Consider the following 25,619-nt stretch of genomic DNA (forward strand, 5'->3'; position numbering starts at 1 on the left):
TAGAATGATACCTCATTGACAAATTCCAGGTGGTGTGCACTGGATGTGGATATCAATGGCTGTGTTTGTTCGAGAATGCCATCTCGTATAATTACATGAAGTGGGATGTGTACCTGGAGCACACCCCGCTCCAGGCTCGAGTACGGTAAAATCCGCTCTTAACTACCACCCATACCCGGGTCTAATAAGCAGTCCTCCCCGTCTTCACTTCTGCGAGAATCCCCGCCTCCGCCATCCGTTCCACCAGATCGAACAGCATGAAATCACAGCCCCGTCGCGCGATCAGATTAAAGACTACCGGCCATTGCTCCGTCACCATCGTGACAGGCGAGGCGTACGGGACCTGTCCCAACGGGATCGTGAAGTCCGCGCAGCTGGATGAATCATCCCGGTTAGCATACACCCTTCGTCTCGTCAGGAGGCTGAAGAATGAGAAGTGCAGACTCACCCGAACAACGCACAGATGGTCACGCACGGAATCACCGCCCCGTCCGGGTATGAGGACAGGAACGTCGCGTTGGGGCCCTCGTTCAGCCTCGACTCGCGGAAGCTGGGCAGCCCCCCTGTCCCGGCATCGCAAACGAGCAAGGCCTCGGAGCAGGTGTCCTCATCAAAGCGGAGGATCTCGCGCTCAAACCACTCGATGCTCTCGGCTCGACTTTGCACGGCGGCCTCGTAGTTCTCCGCATTCGTGACGTTGAAGTCGAGGTTCGTCCAGAGGGAGCGGAGACCGGGGTCCACGGGGGGGAAGCGTCCGTCGTGCTGGTCGGCCCAAGCTGAGATCAAGGGCTGGGCGACATCGTGGTACTGCGGCCACGTGGTGAGGACAATGGTGTTGTTCGCGAGGCGGCCCCAGTTGTCGCCGGTGTCCGAGAAGATGGCGGCGTCTGTGATGGTGGCGCTAAGATTGAAGTGGGTGATTGTCATGTTGAAGAGGGTGGTTAGTTTGAAGAGGGTGGAGGTGAGCAGATCTTGTGCCGCGGGGTTGGGCATGGGGAAGTATTCATCGGGGTATAGGATGCGTGATGGGAATGCGTGAGTCTTCGGCAGGGAAAGTGGAGGAAGGCCGGTGATGGAGGTATTTTGATGCAGTTCTGGTTCGCTGCCATACCATGATTTCGCGAACTGAGACCAGGAGAGTGGATCACGCCCAAAGACACCGACAGTGTCGCCGGCCCAGCTGAGTGGCACGGCTCCCTCCAGGGACATCATGCCCTGGCTGGGGCGATTGCCGCAGGTACCGGAGACGGCTGCTGGTCGGCGCATCGATGAGCCCGTGTCAGTGCCGATGGCATGGTCTAGCCAGGCGTATGCTGCAATGGCGCAACCGCCTCCGGAGGACGAGCCGGCGCAGGTGAGGTAGCCGTCGCCTCGGGGGTTGAAGGGATGCTGGGCATCGACCCAGTCCCATGGGCTTGCGCTGGCAGCAAACTGGGCCATTTTGTACTTGCCCACAAGGACTGCACCCAGATCAATCAGTCGTTGGATAGCTGGCGCTGTCGAGTCGGCGACCGGGCGTGTGTCAATCCACGCCTGACTGCCGGCTGAGGTCTGGAGGCCTTTGACGTCAAAGAGGTCTTTGATGGCCACCCGTTTCCCAGCCAGCGGACGAGGATCGTCCCAGAAATAAATGCGACTGGGAACAGGTATCAGCGGAGCCCAGGTCCGAGAGTCCATGGACTGCAGCGGTGCATAAGTGTCCAAGCCATCGTTGATAGGGTAGCTCCCCGTGATGAAGTCGCGATACTGGTCGATGTACAACCGGTAGGTGTCGAGAAAGTGAATCGCCGTTCCGAGTACTAGAGCTATATACGGTCCGGGCTGTAGTGCTTTCTGACTGCTCATACGAACCGTGGCAGCATGACTAGGAGCTTTGCGGAAGACTCCAGCGTCGAGATAGAGCTGGTCGACTCCGATCTGATCCAAGTATTTGAGCGCCGTCTTGTCGATGGTTATGGATCGAACGGACGAGGTAGAAGTGATATAAACCGAGGTCAGGAACTGCTCGGAGAAGACATCGTCTCCCGCCAGATAGGCGTCAATTGTCTCCTCCAAGAAGCCACCTGTGACGGCACTGCGGTTGGTGATAATCACAGTGATAGGGGCATATGCCTTAGTCTCAGCTGCTTCACTTCTCTTGGACTTTCCAATCTCCCCTACCGCATGTGGATGCACCGAGTTTGCAAAGTAGGTGACATCGGCCAGGTCATATGTGATGCCTTCTACTGAGGTATGTTCGAGATTCTGGAGTTGAATGGAAGCTGTACTCACTGCCCATCCAAAGCACAGGATGTAGAGAAGATAAATTAGCGCCATGCTGCAGATAAGTGGTACGAGGTTCTTTGCGAGATTGGAAGGTGATCGATTAAGTTGAGCTGGGTGTTGGTGGTTAAGTAGTATGCAGTGAGGTATACTACTTAAATGGGAAAGACCCTCTCACCTCACTGCCATCCGCACCTCCAACCTCGATACTCCCGGTTTCATATTCACATCACTAGCACTGGTCTAGCCCGTTTGCTGTCTACCTTGTCTCAGACATCTGCACCATCTCAGCAACCCACACTGCCAATCACTACCCTGCAGATGGTCTCGCTCGGGGAGATGACCACAGCGCTCAGCTTTCGGGCTATTGAATTCAGCTTCCCCCTTTCTCCAGCGCAGCAGTCTTGTCAACGTCCAATCTTGATGGCCCCTGATACGAGAAATCGATCCTCTGAAAAGACAAACATGATGGGAAATCACAGCCTCGCATCGTGTATATTGTCTCACCACATGTCTCGTTCACGAATTCCAGCCTCACGAGGTACACGGTTCCTGTTCATCACTCAGCCCAGCTATATTGTTCTTTCTGCGAGACAGAAGAGCAATTCAAACGTGGCAGGGAATCTCAGGTGGATGATCCTTCAAGAGACCGAACTCTTTGAGTACCCCTGCTGTATGCGTGAGTACGCATTCACCCTGGCTCTGAGACCACATACCTTGAACGGTATTTCCAAATCGACTGCATGCACGAGGCTGTGGTGGCTACACGATATTATGCTCGAAACCTCCAGGGAGATCATTGCATGCCTGAGTTACTGTTTCCCTCGCCCATGCAGTGAACGTAGAATTTATGAAGTCGACGTCGGCTTCAGACAGGTATGGTAAATAATCATTTGTCAAACATTCACGACATCACAGGACTCTCAATTCTCTCAGCTGAGACAATTATAATGAAAATCCAGCGAGATAAACGAAATGGCATTGTCACATGATTATTTATCGTACTATTATCTACAGGTCAACAAACTCACCTCTAAGTGCCTCTCCCTTCTTCAGACGGCCAAGATAGTCGCTCACCTTTGCCGACAACACCCCGGTTTCGTAGCCGAAGAACTTGTACGCAGCCTTGCCCGGCAAACTGTGGCCAAACCGACGAACAGAGATACCTGCATCGGCGTACCGCTCCCATCCATTGGGAGCGTACGGCTCTATCACGACAGCCGGAATATCTTGATGCCTCCGCAGAACCTCTCTCTTATATTCAATAGACTGCTGCTCGAACAGTCGCTGACACGGAAAACTGATGACCCGCGCCACAGTCCCCCGAGTCTCCTTCAAGTGCTTAGCAACCTCCAGTGCAAAGGATAGCTCGGCTCCCACTCCGATCAGCGTCACGGCCGCATCGTCGGCTTCTTCAAGGACGTATGCACCACGTGCAACACCGTCTCGACGGGTCTGCTTCAGTTGCGGGAGGGCATGGCGCGAAGTGGAGATAATCGTGGAAGTCTTCTTGGCCTCAATTGCTGCAATCCATGCGCCGGCTGTCTCTTCGCTGTCACCTGGACGAATGTACAGAAGATTGGGCATAGCGCGGTATAAAGCTGCGAGCTCAATGGGCTGATGTGTAGGGCCGTCTTCACCCATGCCGATCGAGTCATGAGTCGCCGCATGGATGACCTGAAGATGCTGAAGGGCACCCATGCGAACAGCAGGTGCAGCATAGAGGTAGAACATGAAGAATGATGATGTGATGGGGACAAAAGTGTTGGGAGCAAATGCGGCCATACCATTGGAAATGGCGCACATGGCATGCTCACGAACACCATAGTGGATATACCGGCCGGAGTAGTTCCCGTTGATGCCGCATGTGGTTCTCAAATCGGGCTAAGAATTGTCAGTGTGAGTCGATCTGCTTGAATGGATTCTACCCACGTGTTGAAAATCTACTTTCCCTGGCCAAATCATGTTCACCGATGGGGAGAGATCAGCAGTTCCGACCATAAAGTTCTCAATTTCTTTAGCAATTGGATTAAATACCAACCCGGAAGACGCCCTCGAGGCTGTGGGCTTCTCTGGGAATTCAGAAGGAATCAGGTCCTTCCAATTGGTGGGAAGGTCTCCGCGCATACGACGGTGGAACTCTGCTCCCAGCTCGGGGTGCTCTGCGCTATATTGTTTGACAAGGGAGTTCCAGTTTCGCACGAGTGTTTCTCCCCGAGAAGGAAGATCATTGAAGAAACTTCGGACTTCGTCACCAATGACAAATGTCTCGTCTGGGTTGAATCCATAGGCCCTCTTCATATCGGCAACATCAGGAGATCCAAAGGCCGCGCCGTGGGCGGCCGCCATTCCTGCGACCTTGCTGCCCAGGCCAATCACTGTTCGCACGTTGATAAATGTTGGTTTCTCTTGAGACGCACGAGCACGTTCCAGTGCTTGGACGAGGCCCTCAATATCATAGCAGCCATCCTCGACATCGATCACATCCCAACCACAAGCACGCATTTTGGCATTAACATCCTCCGTGTTGGTCAAGTCGACGGATCCGTCGCAAGTGATCTGGTTGTTGTCGTAGATGACAGTCAAATTGTTGAGCTTGAGGTGTCCAGCAAAAGAAATGGCCTCGAGTCCGACACCCTCCTGGAGGCACGCATCGCCAATCATGCACCAAGTATGATTCGAGACGACGTCGTAGCCAGGTCGGTTGAATTTGGCGGCAAGGTTCTTGGTAGCCATGGCCAGACCAACAGCATTGGCAATACCCTGGCCCAGAGGCCCTGTTGTAACCTCGATACCTTCGTGCTCGATTTCGGGGTGGCCTGGGCACAGTGCATCAACGCGGTCGGAGTGGTACGACTTTAGCTGGTCAAAAGTCATATCCTTGTATCCAGTTAGGTGTAAGAATGTGTATTGAAACAGGCAGGTGTGGCCGTTCGAGAGAACGAAACGATCGCGATTGAAGTAATTAGGAGTATGGGGGGCATATCGCATGACATATCGCCAAAGTGCGACTCCGATAGCAGCCATTCCAATCGCACCTCTATTCTAGTCAGCTCCTTTGTTCAATTTTCTATTTCACGGGCAAATCTCTTACCCAGGATGGCCTCCACCGAACTGCTGACACAAATCAGCAATAAGAAGACGAAAGGTCTTCAAGACTTGGTCATGATCTTCGGAAAGCTGGCGCACCAGCGGCAAAGCCGATGCGCCGTTAACGAGTGAGTGGTCGAGACCGACAGCCATAGTGACAAGCTTGATATTGTTGAAAATACATTGCAAGGGAGGCAGGGGGCTCTTTATAACACTCGAATAACAAATAACGGATTTTGGGGAGCGTGGGGAAATTCATCATGGGATGCGGTTTTGCTTTCTCGACTGGGAGATACCCAGAGTTGTGCATTTACAGCACAGATCAGATCATGAGCAATGGAAGAATGGATGATGGATCCTACTCGTATACGGCAGTTATATGCACATTACTTGATCGGGTAGGTGGTAGCGCCGATAACTCAGCGGGGAAAGTCGAGCCTCCCCCCGCTAAAATGCGGGCACTGCGGGGTTGATCTTCCCTGGTCCGAACCACAACCTCCACAACATCCACGGCTATCTGTGGCTCGGATTGCCTTACTGTACTTTCTGATCTTCTGCTTTGAAGGAGGCCGCCGCCTCTTTCTTCTCCAACGATGAGTCTGATAAAATCCCCCGGGGCCCTGGGCCCTTCAGAGGGCGCATTGAAGTGAGCTCGACAGCCTTATCATTCTTATCACTATGTCTCCGTCTTTCCAGATCCCCCAGCCTGCGCCCTCGGTTGTTCCAGGCGTTAAATCGGCGACGGCGGGTCCAGAGCTGCTCGCGCCGTCATTCCCGAATCCGTCTCTTCAGGTTACTGCGGATCACAAGTTGAAATACGTCCCAGCGCCTGTTTATGCCCCACAACGAGACGAAGTTCTCCTGCACATAAAGGCCACCGGCATCTGTGGGTACGCAAATGAAGCTGTCGATGGAAGTTTCTGTGCTCTCTGACGCATCGCATTCAGATCAGATATCCATTTTTGGAAAACAGGTAGAATCGGAGAATTGGTATTTGAAGGTGACTGTGTGATCGGCCATGAAGCAGCGGGAGTCGTTTTGAAGTGTGGAGAGGGTGTCACCGACTTCAAGCCCGGTGAGTAACTCTTGTATAACATGGAAATCGAGCCGGGGTACTCATTCAATTGTCTGCTTAGGCGATCGAGTAGCTGTCGAACCAGGCGTCCCATGCGAAAACTGCTTCCTCTGCGACGACGGCCGTTACAACCTCTGCGAAGATGTCCACTTTGCAGGTGTCTACCCCTATGCCGGGACGCTCCAGCGTTATAAAGTGCATCCTGCCAAATGGCTCCACAAGTACGTTTCCTAAACGCTCTTGAGAGCTTGTATCTAAGAGAGAACATAGACTTCCGGATAACATCTCGTACGCTGAAGGTGCTCTGCTGGAGCCGCTTTCCGTCGTGATGCGTGGGATCCAAGTGGCTTGTCTCCAATTGGGTCGTGGAGTAGTTGTCTGTGGTGCAGGCCCCATTGGACTGATTGCGCTCGCTGCGGCTCGTGCCTCTGGGGCCCATCCTATTGTCATCACGGATATCGAGCCCAAGCGACTCGCATTCGCCAAAGAATTTGTCCCCAGCTGCATCACATATCAGGTAAATGGCTCGTTGGATGCGGAGGGTAATGCCAAGGCAATCAGAGCATTGTTCGGGTCGAGGGAGTATAACGCTCCCGAGACGGTTCTCGAATGTACCGGAGTAGAAAGCAGCGTGTGTACAGCGGCGTTTACAGCCCGGAGAGGCGGCGCTGTGGTCGTCATTGGGGTGGGAAAGTCGGTTATGAACAATCTTCCGTTCATGCATATCTCCTTGGCCGAGGTCAGTATCCGAGGCCAGTTTTTCCTTCTTCGTGGCGTGGCTAACAAATGTTGACTGGATAGATCGATCTGCGGTTCATCAATCGTTATCGTGATACATGGCCACCTGCTATTGCCTGTCTCAGTGGAGGAATCCTCGATCTGAAGAAGCTTGTGTCGCATACATTTCCGTTGGAAAGAGCTGTGGACGCACTTGAGCTATGTGCTGATCCGCGCAACGGCAGTATCAAGGTGACTGTTCTGGATGAAGTAGAAGCAACACTATAGACCCGACAAGATATACATGGATTCTACTTTCACGACTTATTAGGGATAACCTGCAGTAATTGAGTAGTGAGAGCATCATGAGCATAATATGAGCTTCGGATGCACGATCCCGCAGCTGCGTATCATGAAATGCTACTGTTCAAGTACGAGGCCGAGAAGCTGTTGACATTAAGTAAGTTCAACTACCATTGTCCTTGTGTCAATCATGAGGTTAGCATCGATGTTTACTTTTTTCCATGATTTTGGGAGATTTGAGGATAGTCTACTAGGCTAGTGATGATATCTGACTGACATATGTGATATGCAGTTTGTTATTCCAAAAAGAAAACTTGAAAATAGCATGCATTGTCTCATGATGTGTTCAACAATAAAACCTTAGGGCACAAGTGATTGTTCACATTGCGGGTAGATAATATGCCCTTAGAGCTGCTGCAGAGCAAGACAATGCTCTTTGTTCGGAGCTATCTGAGCCAGATGGAGAGGTTACTTTGGCACCAGGTGAAGACACAGCCAGCATAAACAAAGAATATCATCGATTTGCAGGAATGCTCCAGCTATTTGAGATGGTCTTGCTGAGAGACTTACATCAAGAGAGATCTCTTGAGGGAAAACAGAGTACTTAAAGTCAGTGCACCCTGACCTATCTCCAATCCCCAACGTCGAATGTCATTCTTGCTTTTGCACTCCTGAAGCCCTTCTATGTCCATCTCCTCGCCTCTGCCTCGTCCATCAAGTTCAACCAGCCAAACATGTCTCCTGTCAACCTAGGGTCGATGCCTGCCAAGCATTTCCCATACATTACCAAGTACGTGGACGAGCCGACTTTCCTCTCTCTCCGCCAGGTCTCCCGGAGAATGCACTACTTGGTGGGGCCCATGACGGAGGCGATCTTTGCGCGGCATCTCGATACCGTCGAGACGAACCTGTCGTATCACAGCCTGCTGCGCATCCACTGCGACCTGGCCCGGCCACGGGGCAACCCGCTGGCGGCGCTGGTCAAAAGGCTGGTGATCCGGTACCCGTACACGGGGCCCAACACCCCGTTCAACAGGCTGGCGCTGTGCGGCGAGATCGAGGACCCGCTCGCGCTGCCGGAACTCTGGGCACTGCGCTGCGATCTCATCACCGCGTTCACCGAGTGCCGGGACTTCGAGTTCCACCTGGACGAGCCCGCAGACTGGCCCGTGGACTGCATCCACGCCGGCGACGTGGTGCGCGTCATGTTCACCATCTTCAACGACGCGGGGATCCCGCCCGAGCGACTTCAGATCCACGCCTCGCTGCGCGCCGTGCCATTCCTGGAGCAGCCCACCACGACCCGGTACCAGGTCCTCCAGCTCCCCAACTGGATCGTGCCCGCGCTGTACCCCGAGGTGCTGCGCGACCTGCGCGTGCTCCACTTGCACGACGACTTCTTCCGGGAATACCGCGGCACGTCGATCGTCTGGGAACTGCTGGAGGGCACCCCGGCGCTGGAGGAGCTGCGCATCGTCGGCCGCGGCCGCGCGCATCCCACGGGGAATACCCTCGAGGCGCTGTCGACGGCGCGGCTGGCCTCCGCGCGGATCCGGGTGTTCTCCGTCCGGAGGATCGAGTCCACGGCCGCGATCCTGCGGACGTGTATCCGGAAGATGGCCGTGCGCGGTCTGGAGACGCTGGAGCTGAAGGATGTGACGCTGGCTACGCCGACGACGGGCGAGTCGTGGGAGGACGTCTTGCAGAGCGTGTGGCGGATGTGTGTCGATCTGACGCGCATCAACTTCAAGAATCTCGGCGCCCGAGACGAGAAGACGGGGGCCGTCAGGCGGCTGCTGCAGACTGGGTGTCGGTTGACGATCTCCGTGAGGCAGATGGTCTTAGAGCAATTGGTCGAGAAGGCGAGGAGGTTGAGAGTGGGTGGCGGTGCCGCCCCATGACTGCAGCGTGTCCTGGCGACATGCTCGGCAACGGACGTGTGGGCTTGTGCTGCTGCAACGGGAAGTAGATATACACAACTTACAGTACCTAATAACCTACTTTGTGTGTACAGTGCTATATGTGTGTATACATACCCTCAAAAGTCGCCTGTGATACTTGGCAGTAATTGTATAAGTCTCACATTCCTCATCGATACCCACCATATATATATAAATAGGAACCACATGGCCACGCTGACTAACGCTGGTTGACGTGTCCGAATCCAGCCCAAATTTGACTTCATTTCGGTCCTACTACCCTGTAAAGTTTCTTCGATTTCCCACAAAACTTGTCTTCTTTGGCGAGAAAGAAAAATTCGAAATGAGATCGTATTTCCTCTCGCTATTATTCTGTTGACCTACGTTACACTCAAGTTCTCTTACACTTCACTTCTCTTACAAGTGATTAGACTATCTACGTTCACAGTAAGCACGGAGGGAAAGCAAACTCACACACTCACATCATTCATCAGCCAGAAACATTAATAACACAACACAAGAACCTAAACCGCAGGACGCGACAATCAGAATATCAAGAAGACATAGCACTGCTGCAACCAATACAGGAATCTCACAAGACACAGCAACACAATTTCAAAAAAGCCATGTCCCAAAGAATACACCCCAAGAAGATGCCAACCAAACGGCAGTCACCAAACATGGCTATACCAAACGTGGCAGAGGAACATCGACATGGTTGCACGGGGCAAAACAACTGCTCAAGCTATAACAAAACAGTGCAAAATTCAATAAACAAGGAACTCCTCAGAAACACCGTCGCTTGCAGGCAGGCAGATAGAAAGACGCGACACAGAGTCGATCGCGTTTATTCGGATGCAGGTGTGGTAGCCTCACTCTGCTGAGCCGACTCTTGCCCTGAAGAAGAGGGGGTAGCAGGGGCAGCTGGCACGTTCGTGGTCTCTTCAGCTGCTGCTTGTTCGGCGGCTGCTTGTTCGGCTGCTGGCTGTTCGGCTGTGTGCCCATGGACTGTGTGCCCCGTGGCTGTGTGCCCATTCACTACTAGGACTACATGTCCGTTGACTGTCGGTCCATTGGCTGTGTGCTCGGTGGCTGTTGGGCCGGTGGCTGTGTGCCTGGTGGCCGTGTGTCCATTGGCCGTGTGTCCATTGGCTCTAGGCCCATTGACTACGGGCTGTGGGTGGATGCCTATACGATTCAGAACAGATATCAGTATCGACGAACGGATGGAAAACCGACCTTATCCCATTAAGGAGCGAAGCAAGATCCAAAAAATAAACAAAACCAGATCAGAGCAAGGTTGTTTGTTTCATCAGAAGAAAAAGGAATGAAGTCCCTTACCTTCTCCCCTGGCCTCTTCAAGTCGCAGACGCATCCCATGCAGTACAATCGGTTGATTATTTGCTTGGACGTCTGTCAAGATCCGTTGTGCTTCTTCGACAGTCTGCAGTCCACACATGGTTAGTAGTGTGACTCAAAACTCCTGGGATGCATTCCACACAAAAAGCCGATGGCTAATTTGACTCTTTAGGCATACGAAAGGAAGGATCAAAGACTTACTCGGAAAGTGACGAATCCGACATATCTGCCACCTGGGGTCCCAGGGAGGGTCCGCCGATTCCTCACGATCCTCACCCAGCACTCGAATGCCCACCGTTCGAAGATTGCCACCTTGATGCCTGCGGACATTGTGGAAGGGAGAATCTCATTTCTCAGGCTGAGTTTTCATGAGGGGGTTAGTATGACTGATTTTCCCTTGTGCGAAAACAGATGAAAGTGGCAGTTGCAGCAAGTGATGGGAATGATGATGGTGATGACGATGACGATGGTGATGGGGATAGCAGCACTTACTTGCCAACCAAGAGGGTGCTTCCCCTTGGGCAAAGATACTGTGCGTTCTCGTCGGTAAGCACATGTTGCTGTTGATGTTGTTGATGATGGTAGTGATGATGTTGATGCTGATGTTGTTGTTGATGTTGTGGAGGCAGTAGTAGTGGTGGCTGGAATGGGGGTGGATGAAAGCCGTTAAAGAGAGGCTGCTTTTGTGCAGCCCACTGCGGCTGAAGATGTGGCCATACTGGAGGGCCGAACACTTGAGGTGGTGCAGCCCACTGCTGCTGGAAGACAGGATAAAATGGCCCAGGAAAATGCTGAGCAGCATGATGATTTGGTCCGTTAAACTGCCGGCTAGCCCACTCCTGCTGGCCAGTGAAATGATGAGGAGGAGGCACATTCATGGTGGATGAACGAAGCTTGTGTAAAGCGATAGTTATCAAAGGTTAGAGGGGGAATATCAGTTGGGAGGAGAAGCGAATTTTCGTGGACAGCGAGACTCTTGAGCGATAGCGAAGAAGTAAAAGCGTGGCACGAAGTTGGTGAAAGAAGGAAGAAGTGGGCGAGGGTGAAGTTCTTTTATGCACCAGCTACGTCTTCATCGTGAGGTAAGCCGCCACGAAGAAACTTTCGATGAGTCGATGTCAAACTTTACAAGGAAAGAAAATCGTGAGTGTACACTCTTCTACATTGCTTGGGCTCGTCCCTCTGGGGAGTAACGGTGGTAGACCAAATCGCCCGATCCACGGAGCGTCCACGCCTGTGAGATAAGAGCACTGGAATCAAATGGAAGAGTATTGGATTCAGCTTTGAATGGGAATACTATCAATCATCTTGTTTAGGGCTATACTGGTCCTAGGAAGATGGGACTCGATCGAGGGAGACCCTGGATGATCTGCCTTCAATCATGAAGTCTCTCATCAGTCAAACATCTTCAGCTACGTCTCTCGTCTCATGAGGAAAGCAGCAAAGCAACAAGAACTAGCATCGCGAGGCATCTTCTCTCTCACCTGGGATCTGCCCACGGTACGGCTGAGTTATGCGTTGATTACGCAGTACAGGACGTGATGGCCATGCAATCGAATAGAACCAGCCTTGGAAATACGATTCCAGCGACTGGGAGAGACAAACTTTCGGATCGCTGAAGAGCACCCGAGACAGAGTGGCGACAGGGGAATTATGCTGTCGTCTAATCTCTTGAGTCAAGCGAACGAGACGTGATGCGGAACTATGTTCCATTGCCATGCATGCGGATGAGAAGAGCATCAGACTTGCACAGGAGGCCCTTGAGGGATTGGACCGGATTTGAGCAAATCCCTCAGAGTCTGCTTGCTAGTCAAGGGAGCCGCCGTTTAGCGAACAGAAATCATGATGCGGATTTGGAACCTCTGGATCGGTTGCCCCCGACATACTTTGTTCTCTCTCGCTGAGGATCTGAAATAAGAAAGAGTGATGTAATGTTGGGTCATTGAGTGGCATTGCGTTGATTGCTTGATCAAAGTGCTTGATCACATGGGCATTGTGCAAGGTTGTCTGCAAAACGCTGGAAAAGAGGCTTGTAACAATACTCGGAAACATACCTGAAAACATGCCTGTAATTATGCTCGAGACGACGGTCAAACAGAACTATGAAGTGTTTATCAGGGAAACCATACGTAGAGAGCTATTGATTCAGACAATATTAAAGAAGAAGGTTGAGGTTGGAACATATTACAGAGATAGTCGGCAGGGTGCTTCACGGCCACCTTCCTCTTTCTTGCATCCATCATCCATCATCCACCAGGTCACCTCGCAAGTAAGCCTCCACCAGCAGCATGGCCAGCGATCTAGCCCGACCAGCACGATCCGATGTTCTCGAAAATGAGGGTCTCGAACCCCTGAACCAAAAATGGGGATGTGGCGCTAGAATCAGGGACGCAGTGGAGGGATTCCCACCAGTCAGCTGTCAGAGCAGCAAACCCACTCCCTGCCAAGCGTATCTTCCAACGCTACTAACTTTGTATATGACTCGTATATAACTTCGCTTATTCCCTTTCGAAACGCCTGAACCTAGTTCTCCTGCTTCTACCCTCTGTGTGTCGTTCTTTATCACCTATACCCCCTTCTCTCCTTCGTGTCCTCACCACAGTCCCTCACTTCCCGCCACCACCCAACAGAAACAACAGCAACAACCATGAACCTCCTCACGACCACCATCTCCCTCCTCCTAGGCCTCACCCTCGTCGCCGCCAAAACAGACATTGGTCCCCCCTGCACCTCCTCCACCACCTACGTGGGCGGCATCTTCACGCGGATCTTCTACATCCCCGACACCGGCGAGCTCTGCGAACTCATCGACTGCGGCGGCGGGCGCGCGCCTCCCAAGACCACCGTCCCGGGCTGTCCACTCTACTCGGGCACAGAGCCCGTGCCCACGCATTATCTCCCCGGCTGGGGTCCAGGCGGCCGTCTGATCGAGACCACGACGACGACGAGTACGTCTGGTGGTGGTGCTGCTGAGGCTACAGACGGCACCAGTGCAATCACAGCTACTGCGGGTGGTGGTGGTGGAAGCGTGTACGCTTCTGCGTCTACGTCTACTGATGCTGCTGCTGCTGCTGCTGCTTCTTCGTCGTCGTCGGTTACTACTACCGGTATTGCTGCTGCTGCGGCAGCGGCTCAGATTACCGGTTCCACGGCCAGCGACTCCGCACGCGACGCGGCTTCAGCCGTGCTGGCTTCGAGTTCCGGCGCCACGGGTTCGGCGGCTGCTGCCGTGAATGCTACCACTACTGGGGTGGTGAGGGGGAATGAGGCGGCGGCTGGGTTCCGTGTGCGGAGTGCGGGGGTGGCGGTGGTGGTGGTTGGGGCTGTTGCGCTTGTAGGGGGCGTGATGCTTTGAGGTTCGGAGTTGGTTGGTAGGTTGCGTTGTACGAGTATTGGTGGCTGTATAGTATTTCGGTGGAGGGTGTTACGGAGGGGCTATCTGCTACGGGCCGTGGCTCGTGTCAGCTTGTGGGTTGATTGAGTTCGACGGTCGATCGGGAGTCAATTGTAGTTGGTGATCGTGGGTTCTTAGCCACTGTGCGGGACTTTTCCATGGCTATTGCCTCAGGTGATGGAGTTAACCATCGATCTCTATCGCGGGTAGGAGATTCATTTGTGACAGAGCTTGGAGTTTAGTGGGTTTGCTAAGATCTCAGCTCTTGGGATGCAAGCTTGTCTTAACGTCAACGCTGGTGTGAACAGGGTATAATAGTGGATTTGAAGCGTATTTGAGAAGCTACTATACCTCAGAAGCTATTGTACTTCAGATGGGACTGATGGGATTAGATAATGACCAGAGATATTTGATGTGTCTCTATGTAATTACACTGTCATGCTAAGGGTTGCTTATGTTAACCACTGCACGTGCGCATACGTGTTCAACATCCCGACATGACATCTGTACAGTACCGTAGAAGTCAGTGCTGGGTCTGGGCTGATACCCCGCGTTTGGATCAGACCATGTTTGCTTCTGCAGAGTGTGCTGGGCAGCAGTGAGGGATCCTTGCATCAAGACTGCCCAGAAAAAAAAAAAAAAAAAAAAAAGAAAGAAATTCAACTGGTGAATATGGATACATTGTATTAGAAACTATTGAACAAGAGATGTTGATCTCCTTAATCACAAATTAAAGCCTCAACATATGTCCTACCTGCTTCAGGCCGCAGTAAAGTATATTATATATGTGTAAAAGATGGCGATCTCGTCCTCGTCCATCAAATCCAGACGCAAACATCAATGCTGACGCTCCACCACTTTTCCTCTCATTGATTACGTCCTCTTATGCGGACTCGAGAAAGAGGCCAGCGCATTCAAGGACTCCGACAACGGCCACAGCGCATAGTAGAACCCCACCGCGCCACTGACGAGCAGGACATAGTAGGCAACAGTCCAGCCCATGCCCAACTGCCCATATCCCGTCTCATCCGAGCTGCCACCCTTGCCCTTAGCCAATGGGGGCCCAATGGGTACGCCTGCCTCGACCCGCCCCCACAACCGGGGCAGTCCGCACCAGTTGCAGAAGGTGTGCGCGAGAATGACCGCCGGGAGCGACCCGGTGCGCAGGTAAAGAAAAGTGGCATACCACCCGAAGACGGTGGTGTAGCCGAACTGGAAGATGGAACGCAGCAACGCTGCGATCACCGAGGTGTCGGGGTGGGTGAGGCGGAACTCGTAGAAGTGGTGCACGTGTGCGATGCCAAAGTACAGGGGTGCGACGAAGACGATGTGGCCCGAAGACACCTTGGCAAGCAGATGCAGCGGGACAATCGCTGAGCGGAACATGATTTCCTCGGTGATTGGGCCCTGTTGTTGTTTTTGTTTGTTAGTGCTTAGCCACGCTGTTGTGCCGGGAAGAATGACAGCTCAAACCTACCGCCACGTAGTTCCTCCAGCCGATCCAGCTGCGCAAGGACGCGCTGATGCGGCTACCCTGGATCCACTCCCTCCATTCGCCCTCCGCGATGCCTCTTTCGAACAATGGCCCCGCGAAGAGGATGGCTGTCAGCAGCAGGCTGCGGAAGATGTCGGCAAAGCTGATGGGCCACCACCCCAGGAGTTTGAGGGCCGCCGTCAGAGACCCGTCGTCTTTGCCGATGATCAGCCATGCGACGATGAGCGTGCTCGCGATGCATGACAGGGTCACGCTGCGGATTCGCGCGCGGATCACTGATGGTGCATCGCGACTCAGAGTGGGGGAAGGCCGGGTAGTGACATTCACGTAGAATGGAATCACGTAAAGAAGAGTCAGGAAAACCTGGAATCCGCATCTTCAGTCAAAGGTGACCTGGCGATTCATCGCTCTCTACTTCAACGAGCTGTCTTGATCGCTTACCGAGAAGAAAGCAGCTGCTGCCGTTGAGATAGCTGGTTCATCTGGACAAGGTGTCAGCACTCAGTTTGAGAGAGTGTGTCGTGAAGAGCCTACCGTAATCCTTGGAGTAAAGCGTCCTGAGACGAGTGAGCAAGTTGATGGGGGCCATGATAACCCGATCAGTGCTCGGATCGGAATGAGGAAAGTTTGATTAAAGATGGAACCCAAATCAACCACGATGTCAGCAAGTCCACATGAGAGTATGAGTCCGGAGAATCCTCAATTGCACAGGCTGTTCATCTGAGGGCCGAGTAAATAGACGAACAATAGCCTCGAGAATGCAAGAGGGAAGATGAACAAAGGGAACGGAGGGAAACACGACGTCGGCTGTAAATGCCGAGTTTGACAGGCACCAAGGCATCAACGCCGGAGCCGGTCCAGACCATCACGTGACTGAGTGGGGGCCAGAGGTGGCAGTCACATGATCTATGCCGTCATAGGTTGCAATTAAGCCCACGTGATCGCGCGCGCCGTCTGCCTGCGAGAGTGGCGTCGCGGGGATCCTCTCGCGAGAAGCATCCCTCTTTCCTTATCAGGTACCTCACAAGCGATTGACTCCGGTCGGTAGAGTCGGTAACACGACCTAGATTATTTCCAGCCATTTTCGCGCCGTCCAGATGTTGTATGGTTGCAGTTGACATTCGCTATAAACCGGGAATTGACCCGGCAGCATGGGTGTTCATGGACTGTGGACAGTCGTGCAGCCATGTGCACGGCCCATCAAGTTAGAAACGCTCAACAAGAAGCGTCTCGCAGTAGATGCATCTATTTGGATCTACCAGTTCTTGAAGGCTGTCCGCGACAAAGAGGGAAATGCTCTGCGCAACTCGCACATCGTTGGCTTCTTCCGCCGGATATGCAAGTTGCTATACTTCGGGATCAAACCGGTGTTCGTCTTCGACGGCGGCGCCCCGATTCTCAAGCGACAGACCATCAATAACCGAAAGAAACGCCGAGAGGGCCGCCGCGAAGATGCAGTCCGAACGGCAGGGAAACTGCTGGCAGTGCAGTTGCAGAGATCGGCCGAAGAAGCGGCAGCAGCGAGCCGCCAGAAACGGGTCGCGGACCAGGAGGAGGCGGTGCCAGACAACCCTGTATATGTCGACGATGCCTTCATGACAGAAAAGGAAAAACACCAGACGAGCTCCTTCAGGAAGAAGGATGCCTACCATTTACCCGACTTGCAAGTCTCCCTCGCGGAGATGGGGGCGCCCAACGATCCCCGCATCATGTCTCGCGAAGAACTCGAGGAGTATGCCCGGCAATTTCACCAGGGTGAGGACATTAATTTATATGACTTCTCCAAGATAGACTTCGATAGTCCCTTTTTCGTCAGCCTTCCGGCTACAGATCGGTACAACATCCTCAATGCGGCCCGACTCCGAAGTCGCCTGCGTATGGGTTACTCGAAGGAGCAACTAGACACCATGTTCCCTGACCGTATGGCTTTTTCGAAGTTCCAGATCGAGCGTGTCAAGGAAAGAAACGATCTTACGCAACGCTTAATGAATATCAATGGCATGAATGGGGAGGAGGCATTCTACAAATCTGGGCAGAGAATAGCTGGTGAGAGAGGCAAGGAGTATGTTCTGGTCAAGGACAACACTATCGAGGGGGGCTGGGTTCTGGGTGTCGTGGGAAATAAGGAAGGCCAAGAGGACAGGCCAATCGATGTTGACGAGTATGGCCAGCATCAGGTGGTAGCCCCGAAGGAGGAGTTTTCAGATGACAGCGACGGCGGTTTTGAAGATGTCCCCATTGAAGGCCTCAACCGGCTCCCTAAACTTCCTTTCCTGCGAGAAGGCGCTTTCGACGAGTCGATCATGAACCAGATGCATGGAGATGTAGAGCGCAGAAGGCCCTCGGATAACATGGACGACGACTCTTTATTTGTTCGCAACGACCGACGTACGAGCTTTTCAAACCATGGTTTGACTAATGGCGACGACATATGTCATGATTCCGAAGATAACGATGAGGAGCTCCAGCGCGCTATACAAATGTCTCTGGAATCCCCGACCCACAACCAAGTCGACAAAGACATGCCAGAAATTCAACTGAACCGGAGTGAAGTTTCCTTACCCCAGCCGAGGGACGAGCCCGCGGATTTCATGGATGAAAGTGAAGATGACTTTGATTTTGCGGCTGCTCTAGCTCAGTCTAAGAGGACCCAAAAAACCGCTCCTCCTACTCGTGTGGAAAATCCTTTTGATGGTCCTTTGCCCTTTGAGTCAATGCAGCTTATGAAGCCGAACAAGGTCCATGAGCCACGAAAAGAGCAGGAAATCCAGAAAGACCAAGCTAAGGATGAAGCAGAGGCGACGAAGCCCAAGAAGGAGGCTTTGCCTCTGCCACCGTGGTTCTCAGCGGCATCCCGCGATGATCATAATGCTGATTTCATCGCTGACGAGGTCGAGTCTCGACCAGCTAGGGAGCCTCGTGATGAGAAGCACGACTCGGGCGCACTTTTCGTACGGGATGAGGCAGCAAACCACAAATACCCTCATCGTGAGCCCACGGGCAGAAAAGAGGTCATCAATGTTGACTCCGAGTCTGAAGGGGAAGAGAGCTTACCTATTCCTACTAATGCCCCGACGATACACACCACACTAACTACTGTGGAGGCGCCCGGCTCTGAGAAGTCTAGTGAACATTCTCCACCTGAGACATACCCTAATGACATTCCAAAGGAATTCGGATCACTTAATGAACTTGGACCAACTTTATCCAATGGCAATATAGCCGACACTACTGAAAATCCCGATATTGCACGGTCCGAATCATCTCCAACTCCTGAGTTCGAGGATGTTGCCATGCCGCATACTGGCATGCCTGACGATGCTATGCATGTAGCGCAAGATGATTTCGAGGACGTTGTGACAACAACTGGAGACATAGCTGATAATACCAAGACTATCGCAGAAGATGCGCCAGTTTTTGAGCTTGTTGACACAGGGGACAGCATTGAACAGGAAGATTTTTCTGATTCTGAAGACGAGGATCTAATGCAGCAGCTTGCAGCTGAAGGCGAAGAGCATGTCCGATTTGCTGCCGCACTGAACTCTGAGACGAATTCTGCAAGTGCATTCGACTATGAGCAGGAACTGAAGCAATTACGATTCCAGCAGAAGAAGGATCGTCGAGATGCCGATGAGGTGTCACAGGTCATGATCACGGAGTGTCAGCAGCTGCTGTCGCTCTTCGGTTTGCCGTATGTTACCGCGCCCATGGAAGCTGAGGCCCAGTGTGCGGAGTTAGTTTCTTTAGGGCTCGTTGATGGCATTATCACTGATGATAGCGATTGCTTCTTATTCGGTGGCACACGGATATACAAGAATATGTTCAATCAGGGCAAGTTCGTCGAATGCTACCTGTCTTCTGACCTGGAGAAGGAATATGCCCTCCATCGCACCAAGCTGATCAGACTGGCCCATCTATTGGGCAGCGATTATACGGAAGGCATCCCCGGAATCGGCCCTGTGACCGCATTGGAGATTCTCACAGAATTTGCCGACTTGGAAGAGTTCAGCGATTGGTGGACACGAGTGCAGACGGGGGTCAATATGAGCGACAGCGAGCATGCTGCCTTTTACAAAAGGTTCAAGAAACAGGCTGCGAAGTTATTTTTGCCGCCATCCTTTCCTGATCCCCGGGTAGATATCGCTTACCTTGAGCCTGAGGTGGACTCCGACCCTTCACCTTTCCAATGGGGCGTGCCTGACCTGCACGGCTTACGCAACTTCTTGATGTCGACCGTTGGCTGGAGCCAAGAGCGGACGGATGAGATTCTCGTGCCTGTCATCCGTGACATGAACCGCAGAGAGCAGGAAGGCACTCAATCAAATATCACCAACTTCTTTACCGGACCGCAGGGTGCGGGCGCGTTCGCTCCTCGTGTCCGTACGGGCGGCCAGAGTCGAATGGAGAAGGCCTTCCGTCGCCTTCAACAGCAGGCTGGGACTGCTGCTGCACCCCACCCCTCCGACGGGGAGGGTGCTCCCACTGCTGATGTCTCGCCCGAGAACCAGCTCTCGTCTGCCAAAGAAGCGGGCACCAAACGGGGTGCGCGCAAAGCACGTGCTGTGGATCCGGAGCAGGTGGCTGATAAGGCTCAGACCACTAAGAAGAGGAAAACCCGCCGTGGGGCTAATTAGTGTGTAGCTCAATTCTGGGGAGGCGGTCGATCCTGTGGACTGAAATGGACTCCGTATGAATTTGTATATCTTCAAGAAATAAATGTGATTAATGCCTTGCTGCCTGGTGCTGCTACTTTTGAGGTCCGGCACTCTGGGGGTTTGCAGCGTTTGCAACACTTATACACCGATCATCGATCATCGATCATCGATCCTCGCTTCTTTCTTTCTTTCCTTTCTTCCAGGTACATACTCTCCCAGGAGGTGTGCTTCGGTTTTGAACCTTTATCTGAAATGATACCTACTCTTATTCTTCTTGCGCTCTTCTAACTATCAAGTATGCGGGCGCATCGGTTTCGATGTCACACCATCGCCATCTGCGATGATGCGATCCCGGGAGAATGTTGAAGTTGAATGGCTGGCCTGCAGGCAATCTACGTGACCTCAGAAATGGTGCAAATGGCGTGCAGATTGAGGTAGCCGCGGCGGTATCCATGGTCCACTGCCGGCTCTACCCCTCCCCCTCCCCCTCCCCTCACTGTCTACGAGGCCATTATATCAACGGAGGGGTCGACCACAGTCCCAGTTTACCCCCAACTATTCACTACAACCATATATCCTATAGAAGTATGGCAGCAGTCAAAGGTCCCCAAGCCATTCATACCGAACTGCCGATACGGAATGGCCACGATGGCGCTCTGCCGGCAAAGGAAGCTCTCACTCAAGCAGTGGAAACCACCAAGGCCGACGATCTCCAACGCCCAGCCTTCGAGATAGAAGAGCATCCAATTGACCAAGTCCGACCGATCAAAGTTGGCGTGATTGGAGCCGGCCTTGCCGGTATTACAGCGGGGATTCTTTTTCCAGCGAAGGTCCCCGGAGTAGATTTGCGGATCTATGAGAAGAATGCTGATGTGGTAAGTCACCTTTCCTACCAACTCATCCGGGAAGTCTAATAACGCGATCGGTGACAGGGAGGTACATGGTAGGTTTCCTCGAGGTTTATCATTCCTTGATCGCTGTTGCTAATAGATTAGGTTTGAAAATACATATCCCGGGGTTCGTTGCGACATTCCCGCGCACGTATATCAGTCCGGCTTTTCTCCAAACACACAATGGACGGAAGAGTTTGCACAAGGAGCGGAGATCAGATCGTATTGGCAAGGTCTCGCTAGGAAATATGACGTCTACAAGTATCTGCGCCTGCAGCAGAAGATCGAGCGTGCGGTCTGGCAGCCCGAGAAGGGGAAATGGCTGGTGACAATTCAAGATCTGAAGGATCAGCAGAACCCTAGGGTATGCTTTATCTACTTTCCATCGCAAAAAGGCAGATTCTAATGTCGCTAGTAGCGCTACGACGAAGAGCTCGATGTGCTGATCAACGCCATCGGCCACTTCAACGCGTGGAAGCTGCCTGACTACGAGGGCATCGACACATACGAAGGCACTCTCTTTCACTCCTCAAACTGGAACCACGAGGTCGATCTACAGGGAAAACGAGTTGCCCTTATCGGAAACGGAGCTTCAGGTCTGCAGGTCCTACCCTCCATCCAACCCATCGCACAACACGTAGACCACTACGCGCGCAATCGCACATGGGTCGCCGATTCCTTCGGCACGACAGGGGTTCGTCGCCTCGAGCCCAACCTCTTCTCCGAAGCACAACTGGAATCGTTCAAGGACCCCGACACCTATCTCCAATATCGCAAAAGCGTGGAAGAAGGCTACTTCTCACGCTTCGGAGCGGTCTTCAAGAACACACCGGAGAACCAGGAGCTCCGCGAGAAATGGACCACATTGATGCTTTCACGCATTGGGAAGGACTCCACCCTAGCCGACAAGATCATCCCCGACTTCCCGCCCAACTGCCGTCGCCCCACGCCGGGACCAGGCTACCTCGAGGCCCTGGGCCAAGAGAACGTCAGCTACATCCAGACGCCCATCCAGCGGTTCACGCCGACAGGCATCGTCACCACCGACGGGGTCGAGCGGCCCGTGGACATCGTCATCTGCGCGACGGGGGCGAACGTGGATCACGCGCCCCCGTTCTCGATCATCGCCAACAACGTCGACCTGAAGGAAGCATGGGCGCACGACGGCCTGTACGGCTTCCCCTACAACTACCTCGGCATGGCCACCCCGGGATTCCCGAACCTGCTGTGGATTGGTGGCCCCCATTCCACCGGCCAGGGGGGCAGCGTGCCGAACTGCCTGGAGAACCAGATCACGTACATCGCCAAGCTGCTGCGCAAGCTCCGCGCGCAGGGCATCAAGTCTCTGGCGCCGTCGAAGGCGGCCACGGATGACTTTGTCGAGTACTGTGATACCTTCTATCCGCGCACGGTGTGGACGGGCAACGATGACTCGACCCCCGGACAGAAGAACTGTCGCTCGTGGTATAACGGCGGTCGGCCGGGTGGCCGCATCCATGGCTTGTTTCCCGGCAGCGCGTCGCATTTGAACTACCTGCGGCGGGATCCTCGGTGGGAAGATTGGGAGTACACCTACACCAACCCGAGCGGAAATCGGTTCGCCTACTTCGGGAATGGGTGGACGCAGAGGGAACTCGAGACGGGGGCCGACTTGACGCCGCATCTGAACAGGCCGGATACGATTGACTTACGGACATATCTGGAGGGCTGGTGGGATGCTTAGAGGACTTCGATGTAGGTTGGGGGGAGTTTATAGCTCTAGAAGTGGATAGAGATCTACCGGACACACGTGAACTCATCAATTTCTGGCATAGATATCATCCGGCTGTGGTATGTAGATGATTTAGATAAGACTCCTTCTTGGGAGGCAAACTCAAACAACAATTGAAGTTAGATTTCAAATGGTCCTCAATAGACACATTCACAGAAAAACATAACATTTGTTTCCGTTGATCGAGTCGGGATCGTGGCGCTGGGTTTAGGACGTTTTCTCCTGAGAAATCGCCCTTCCTGGTACTTGGTGGCACAGTGCTGGTGGTGTATTGCGCTGGTGGCTATTGTGCGGGCTTTAACCGAATTATTATGAAAGAAGTTCTAGGCAGTGCGTCCTTTGTCCAGCTCGAATAATGGTTGATTGATATGTTGACTAAGAGAGTCCCTTAAGCCAAGCTGATGCCCAACAGCGGAAGACAAGTCGCTGCAGTATAAGGACAAACGTTTACCGAGGCCAACGAACGAGGTCAACGAACTGAGCCAGCAGTTCTTGTCTGGCATTTGATCTTCATGACTAGCTCAGCGCGTAACGACATTGATATTGTGCGCGCGACCATACGCGACGGCTTCATACAGAACATGTTCGCAGTACGCAACGTTCAGGTACTTCAGTCGCGGCAAAACCTCCGAGGACGACGACGCCGGATCGGCGAACGTCCTGACCAGACGCCCGGTGACATCGGTGGCCGAGACGTCCAAAGCGTACAGATGTGGCAGATGCCGAACCAGCGCTTTTACGCTCATGTCAGTGGCGCCGCGCAGAGCACAGATCCCGAGCTCGGTCAGGTCCACGGGATGTTCGGTGAAGATGCGCTCCAGCTGCGCATGATCGAGCCTCGGGCAGCTGGCCACGACGAGCTTCCGGATCGGCGCCTCGGCGGTGACGAGGAATTTACGGAGTGTGTTGTGGGTGACCCAGTCGAGGTCGCGGAGGATGAGGGTGTGCAGGTGTTGGAGGTGTGGAGATTGGTCGAAGGGGAAAGGGAACACTTGGCCAAGCGGGCAGGTGCCTGCGTGGATGCTGAGGTGCTCGAGGGTGGGGGGTAATGCGAAATTTCCGATGAAGACGCCTTTTAGTTCTAGTTTTCGTAGTTTGGGGAATTGGTTGGGGTCGAATGATAGCGTGTATGGGGACCAGATTTTGGGGTACGAGTCGATCCGGATTTCTTCGAGGTTGGGCATTGTGCAGGGTTGCGATGCCTGTCAGGGTTAGCCTGGTCCAATGCTGGAGACTTAATAAGCAGGAACAGGAAGTTTACGATTATGCGATACATACCGTTGCAGCCGGGAGATAGAGGGCAGCTACGCGACCTGGTGGTGGCACGGCTGCTCCTTCAGTAGCGAGGGTAATGCTCCGTAGGTTTGGGAGATGGGCGGGCCAGCGGACTTTGGTCTCAGGTGAAGGCTGCGCATTATGGATCTCTAGGCGCTCAAGATTGGTGAGGCTCGTCAAGAAATTGGCGATGTTCTCTTGTGATACAGGTGTTCCTTTAGCGATGACCAGAGTCTTCAATTGTTTGCAGCTCTTAAAATGGTCGTATAGTCCGTCATGACGCTGGATGGGATCGCCAATCTCCAGGCTCTCCAGCTTCGGACATCTACTGAGATAATCAAGCACTTTGCCATGAGAAGTAGTCGCTATGTTGGTCACCATAGCATGGGTAAGCATGGCACGCGAACGCTGAATGTATGTTCGGATGGAGCGCGATGTCGCTTTGCGACGGGCTTCGCTAAGATCAAGACGCATCCACAGATCCTGCAATGACAGAAATTGTTGCCATCCTTTGGACACGCGAGTACAGATCCTTAAAGCGTTGACTGTCAGTGATAACGATGACAGTAGACAGTTGTACTGCACTTACACAATTTCCCGGAAAGTCAGATGTTGAAGGACCATCATAGCTACCTCGAGCGGCAGGACACTGAAAGGATCAAGACGTTTGACTGCCGCAGCATCACGCACTTTGCAGTACATTTGGAGGACAAGCTAACCCACTTGAGTACACATCATCCCCTGGGGTAGATTACTTTCTACGGCAGGGTATTGACGTACCTTGCGACGCGGGTTATCACTGGACAGTGACTTCAGCCCGTAGCCGTATGCTTTCAAGGCCTTGGCACGATCACCAGTCAAGAGCAAGACTTGACCATAGCGTAGAATACCCTTTAGAAGCCCAGACTTAGCACTTGGTGGCAGCAATGTCAATGCGATACGAGGCAGAGCATACCCGTCCGTCCTTGGTGTCCTTCCGAACCATGTTTCGAGAATCGGTCAGAGCGCGGTCATACTGGGCAAGCTTGATATATGTAGCTGCTCGATTATCAAGTATGCTCATCACATCAGCCTTCTTACAAGAGAGAGCCTATGGAGCCAGATCAGTCAGTTTCCTGACCTTACCAACCGCGGAGGGCAAGCAGTACCTCGGTGAACGCATCCAGAGCACCTTGATAGTTACCCTGCTTGAAGAGCAACTGTCCTCGCTGCTGCAGGGAGTCTCCCTCGCTGCGAATGACCAGTGTCATAATGGCCAGGCGTTTGAGACAACATAGAAGAGTAGAAGCCGAATTGGGGAAAAGTAAGGAAAACGCGTGGACGACGCGCACGATAAGGAAAGTGGGGATACCTAAGTTAACGCCCGATAACTAACGTAAAGTGGCTGAGGTAAGCAGAGCTGCGGGAATGGCTG

General features: G+C 53.1%; 9 protein-coding genes across 9 annotated transcripts; 4 read left to right on the forward strand and 5 right to left on the reverse strand.

Moving 5' to 3' along the window:
• Positions 1-47: 47 nt before the first annotated feature.
• Positions 48-2,484, reverse strand: BO86DRAFT_429649 (amidase family protein; the record flags this gene model as incomplete). Its single annotated transcript, XM_025675648.1, has 3 exons — positions 48-374; positions 449-2,244; positions 2,458-2,484. 3 exons carry the CDS (start codon positions 2,482-2,484, stop codon positions 182-184), a joined length of 2,016 nt encoding a protein of 671 aa, XP_025528187.1. The 3' UTR covers positions 48-181.
• A 772-nt stretch (positions 2,485-3,256) lies between these two features.
• On the reverse strand, positions 3,257-5,636 carry BO86DRAFT_338248 (transketolase family protein). Its single transcript, XM_025668977.1, has 3 exons — positions 5,357-5,636; positions 4,195-5,302; positions 3,257-4,146 (listed from the first exon to the last, which is right to left on the reverse strand). The coding sequence occupies exons 1-3, from the start codon at positions 5,503-5,505 to the stop codon at positions 3,274-3,276; spliced, it is 2,130 nt and encodes a 709-aa protein (XP_025528188.1). The 5' UTR covers positions 5,506-5,636; the 3' UTR covers positions 3,257-3,273.
• A 239-nt stretch (positions 5,637-5,875) lies between these two features.
• Positions 5,876-7,444, forward strand: BO86DRAFT_338251 (putative alcohol dehydrogenase). Its single transcript, XM_025668978.1, has 5 exons — positions 5,876-6,242; positions 6,300-6,427; positions 6,489-6,648; positions 6,698-7,166; positions 7,229-7,444. The coding sequence occupies exons 1-5, from the start codon at positions 6,031-6,033 to the stop codon at positions 7,430-7,432; spliced, it is 1,173 nt and encodes a 390-aa protein (XP_025528189.1). The 5' UTR covers positions 5,876-6,030; the 3' UTR covers positions 7,433-7,444.
• Positions 7,445-9,869: 2,425 nt separating this feature from the next.
• BO86DRAFT_429660 (uncharacterized protein) lies at positions 9,870-11,527 on the reverse strand (the record flags this gene model as incomplete). The annotated part of the gene is made up of 4 exons (XM_025675649.1): positions 9,870-10,554; positions 10,708-10,810; positions 10,927-11,045; positions 11,218-11,527. 4 exons carry the CDS (start codon positions 11,525-11,527, stop codon positions 10,214-10,216), a joined length of 873 nt encoding a protein of 290 aa, XP_025528190.1. The 3' UTR covers positions 9,870-10,213.
• A 1,741-nt stretch (positions 11,528-13,268) lies between these two features.
• Positions 13,269-14,072, forward strand: BO86DRAFT_409609 (putative cell surface protein; the record flags this gene model as incomplete). The annotated part of the gene is made up of 2 exons (XM_025674429.1): positions 13,269-14,011; positions 14,064-14,072. The coding sequence occupies exons 1-2, from the start codon at positions 13,373-13,375 to the stop codon at positions 14,070-14,072; spliced, it is 648 nt and encodes a 215-aa protein (XP_025528191.1). The 5' UTR covers positions 13,269-13,372.
• A 920-nt stretch (positions 14,073-14,992) lies between these two features.
• On the reverse strand, positions 14,993-16,203 carry BO86DRAFT_311918 (CAAX prenyl protease RCE1; the record flags this gene model as incomplete). The annotated part of the gene is made up of 4 exons (XM_025667931.1): positions 14,993-15,526; positions 15,597-15,990; positions 16,030-16,096; positions 16,149-16,203. 4 exons carry the CDS (start codon positions 16,201-16,203, stop codon positions 14,993-14,995), a joined length of 1,050 nt encoding a protein of 349 aa, XP_025528192.1.
• A 420-nt stretch (positions 16,204-16,623) lies between these two features.
• On the forward strand, positions 16,624-20,485 carry BO86DRAFT_389007 (ssDNA endodeoxyribonuclease RAD2). The gene has a single exon (XM_025672012.1). It carries the CDS (start codon positions 16,766-16,768, stop codon positions 20,246-20,248), a length of 3,483 nt encoding a protein of 1,160 aa, XP_025528193.1. The 5' UTR covers positions 16,624-16,765; the 3' UTR covers positions 20,249-20,485.
• Positions 20,486-20,492: 7 nt separating this feature from the next.
• Positions 20,493-22,989, forward strand: BO86DRAFT_389008 (flavin-containing monooxygenase). Its single transcript, XM_025672013.1, has 4 exons — positions 20,493-21,144; positions 21,202-21,212; positions 21,265-21,523; positions 21,578-22,989. Exons 1-4 carry the CDS (start codon positions 20,857-20,859, stop codon positions 22,880-22,882), a joined length of 1,863 nt encoding a protein of 620 aa, XP_025528194.1. The 5' UTR covers positions 20,493-20,856; the 3' UTR covers positions 22,883-22,989.
• On the reverse strand, positions 22,978-25,522 carry BO86DRAFT_389009 (Leucine Rich Repeat domain protein). Its single transcript, XM_025672014.1, has 6 exons — positions 25,354-25,522; positions 25,161-25,295; positions 24,986-25,096; positions 24,795-24,919; positions 24,209-24,737; positions 22,978-24,132 (listed from the first exon to the last, which is right to left on the reverse strand). The coding sequence occupies exons 1-6, from the start codon at positions 25,453-25,455 to the stop codon at positions 23,452-23,454; spliced, it is 1,683 nt and encodes a 560-aa protein (XP_025528195.1). The 5' UTR covers positions 25,456-25,522; the 3' UTR covers positions 22,978-23,451.
• Positions 25,523-25,619: the final 97 nt, after the last annotated feature.

The sequence above is a fragment of the Aspergillus japonicus genome (genome assembly GCF_003184785.1).
Source record: "Aspergillus japonicus CBS 114.51 unplaced genomic scaffold BO86scaffold_21, whole genome shotgun sequence".
In the NCBI taxonomy this organism is placed as follows: Eukaryota; Fungi; Ascomycota; class Eurotiomycetes; order Eurotiales; family Aspergillaceae; genus Aspergillus; species Aspergillus japonicus.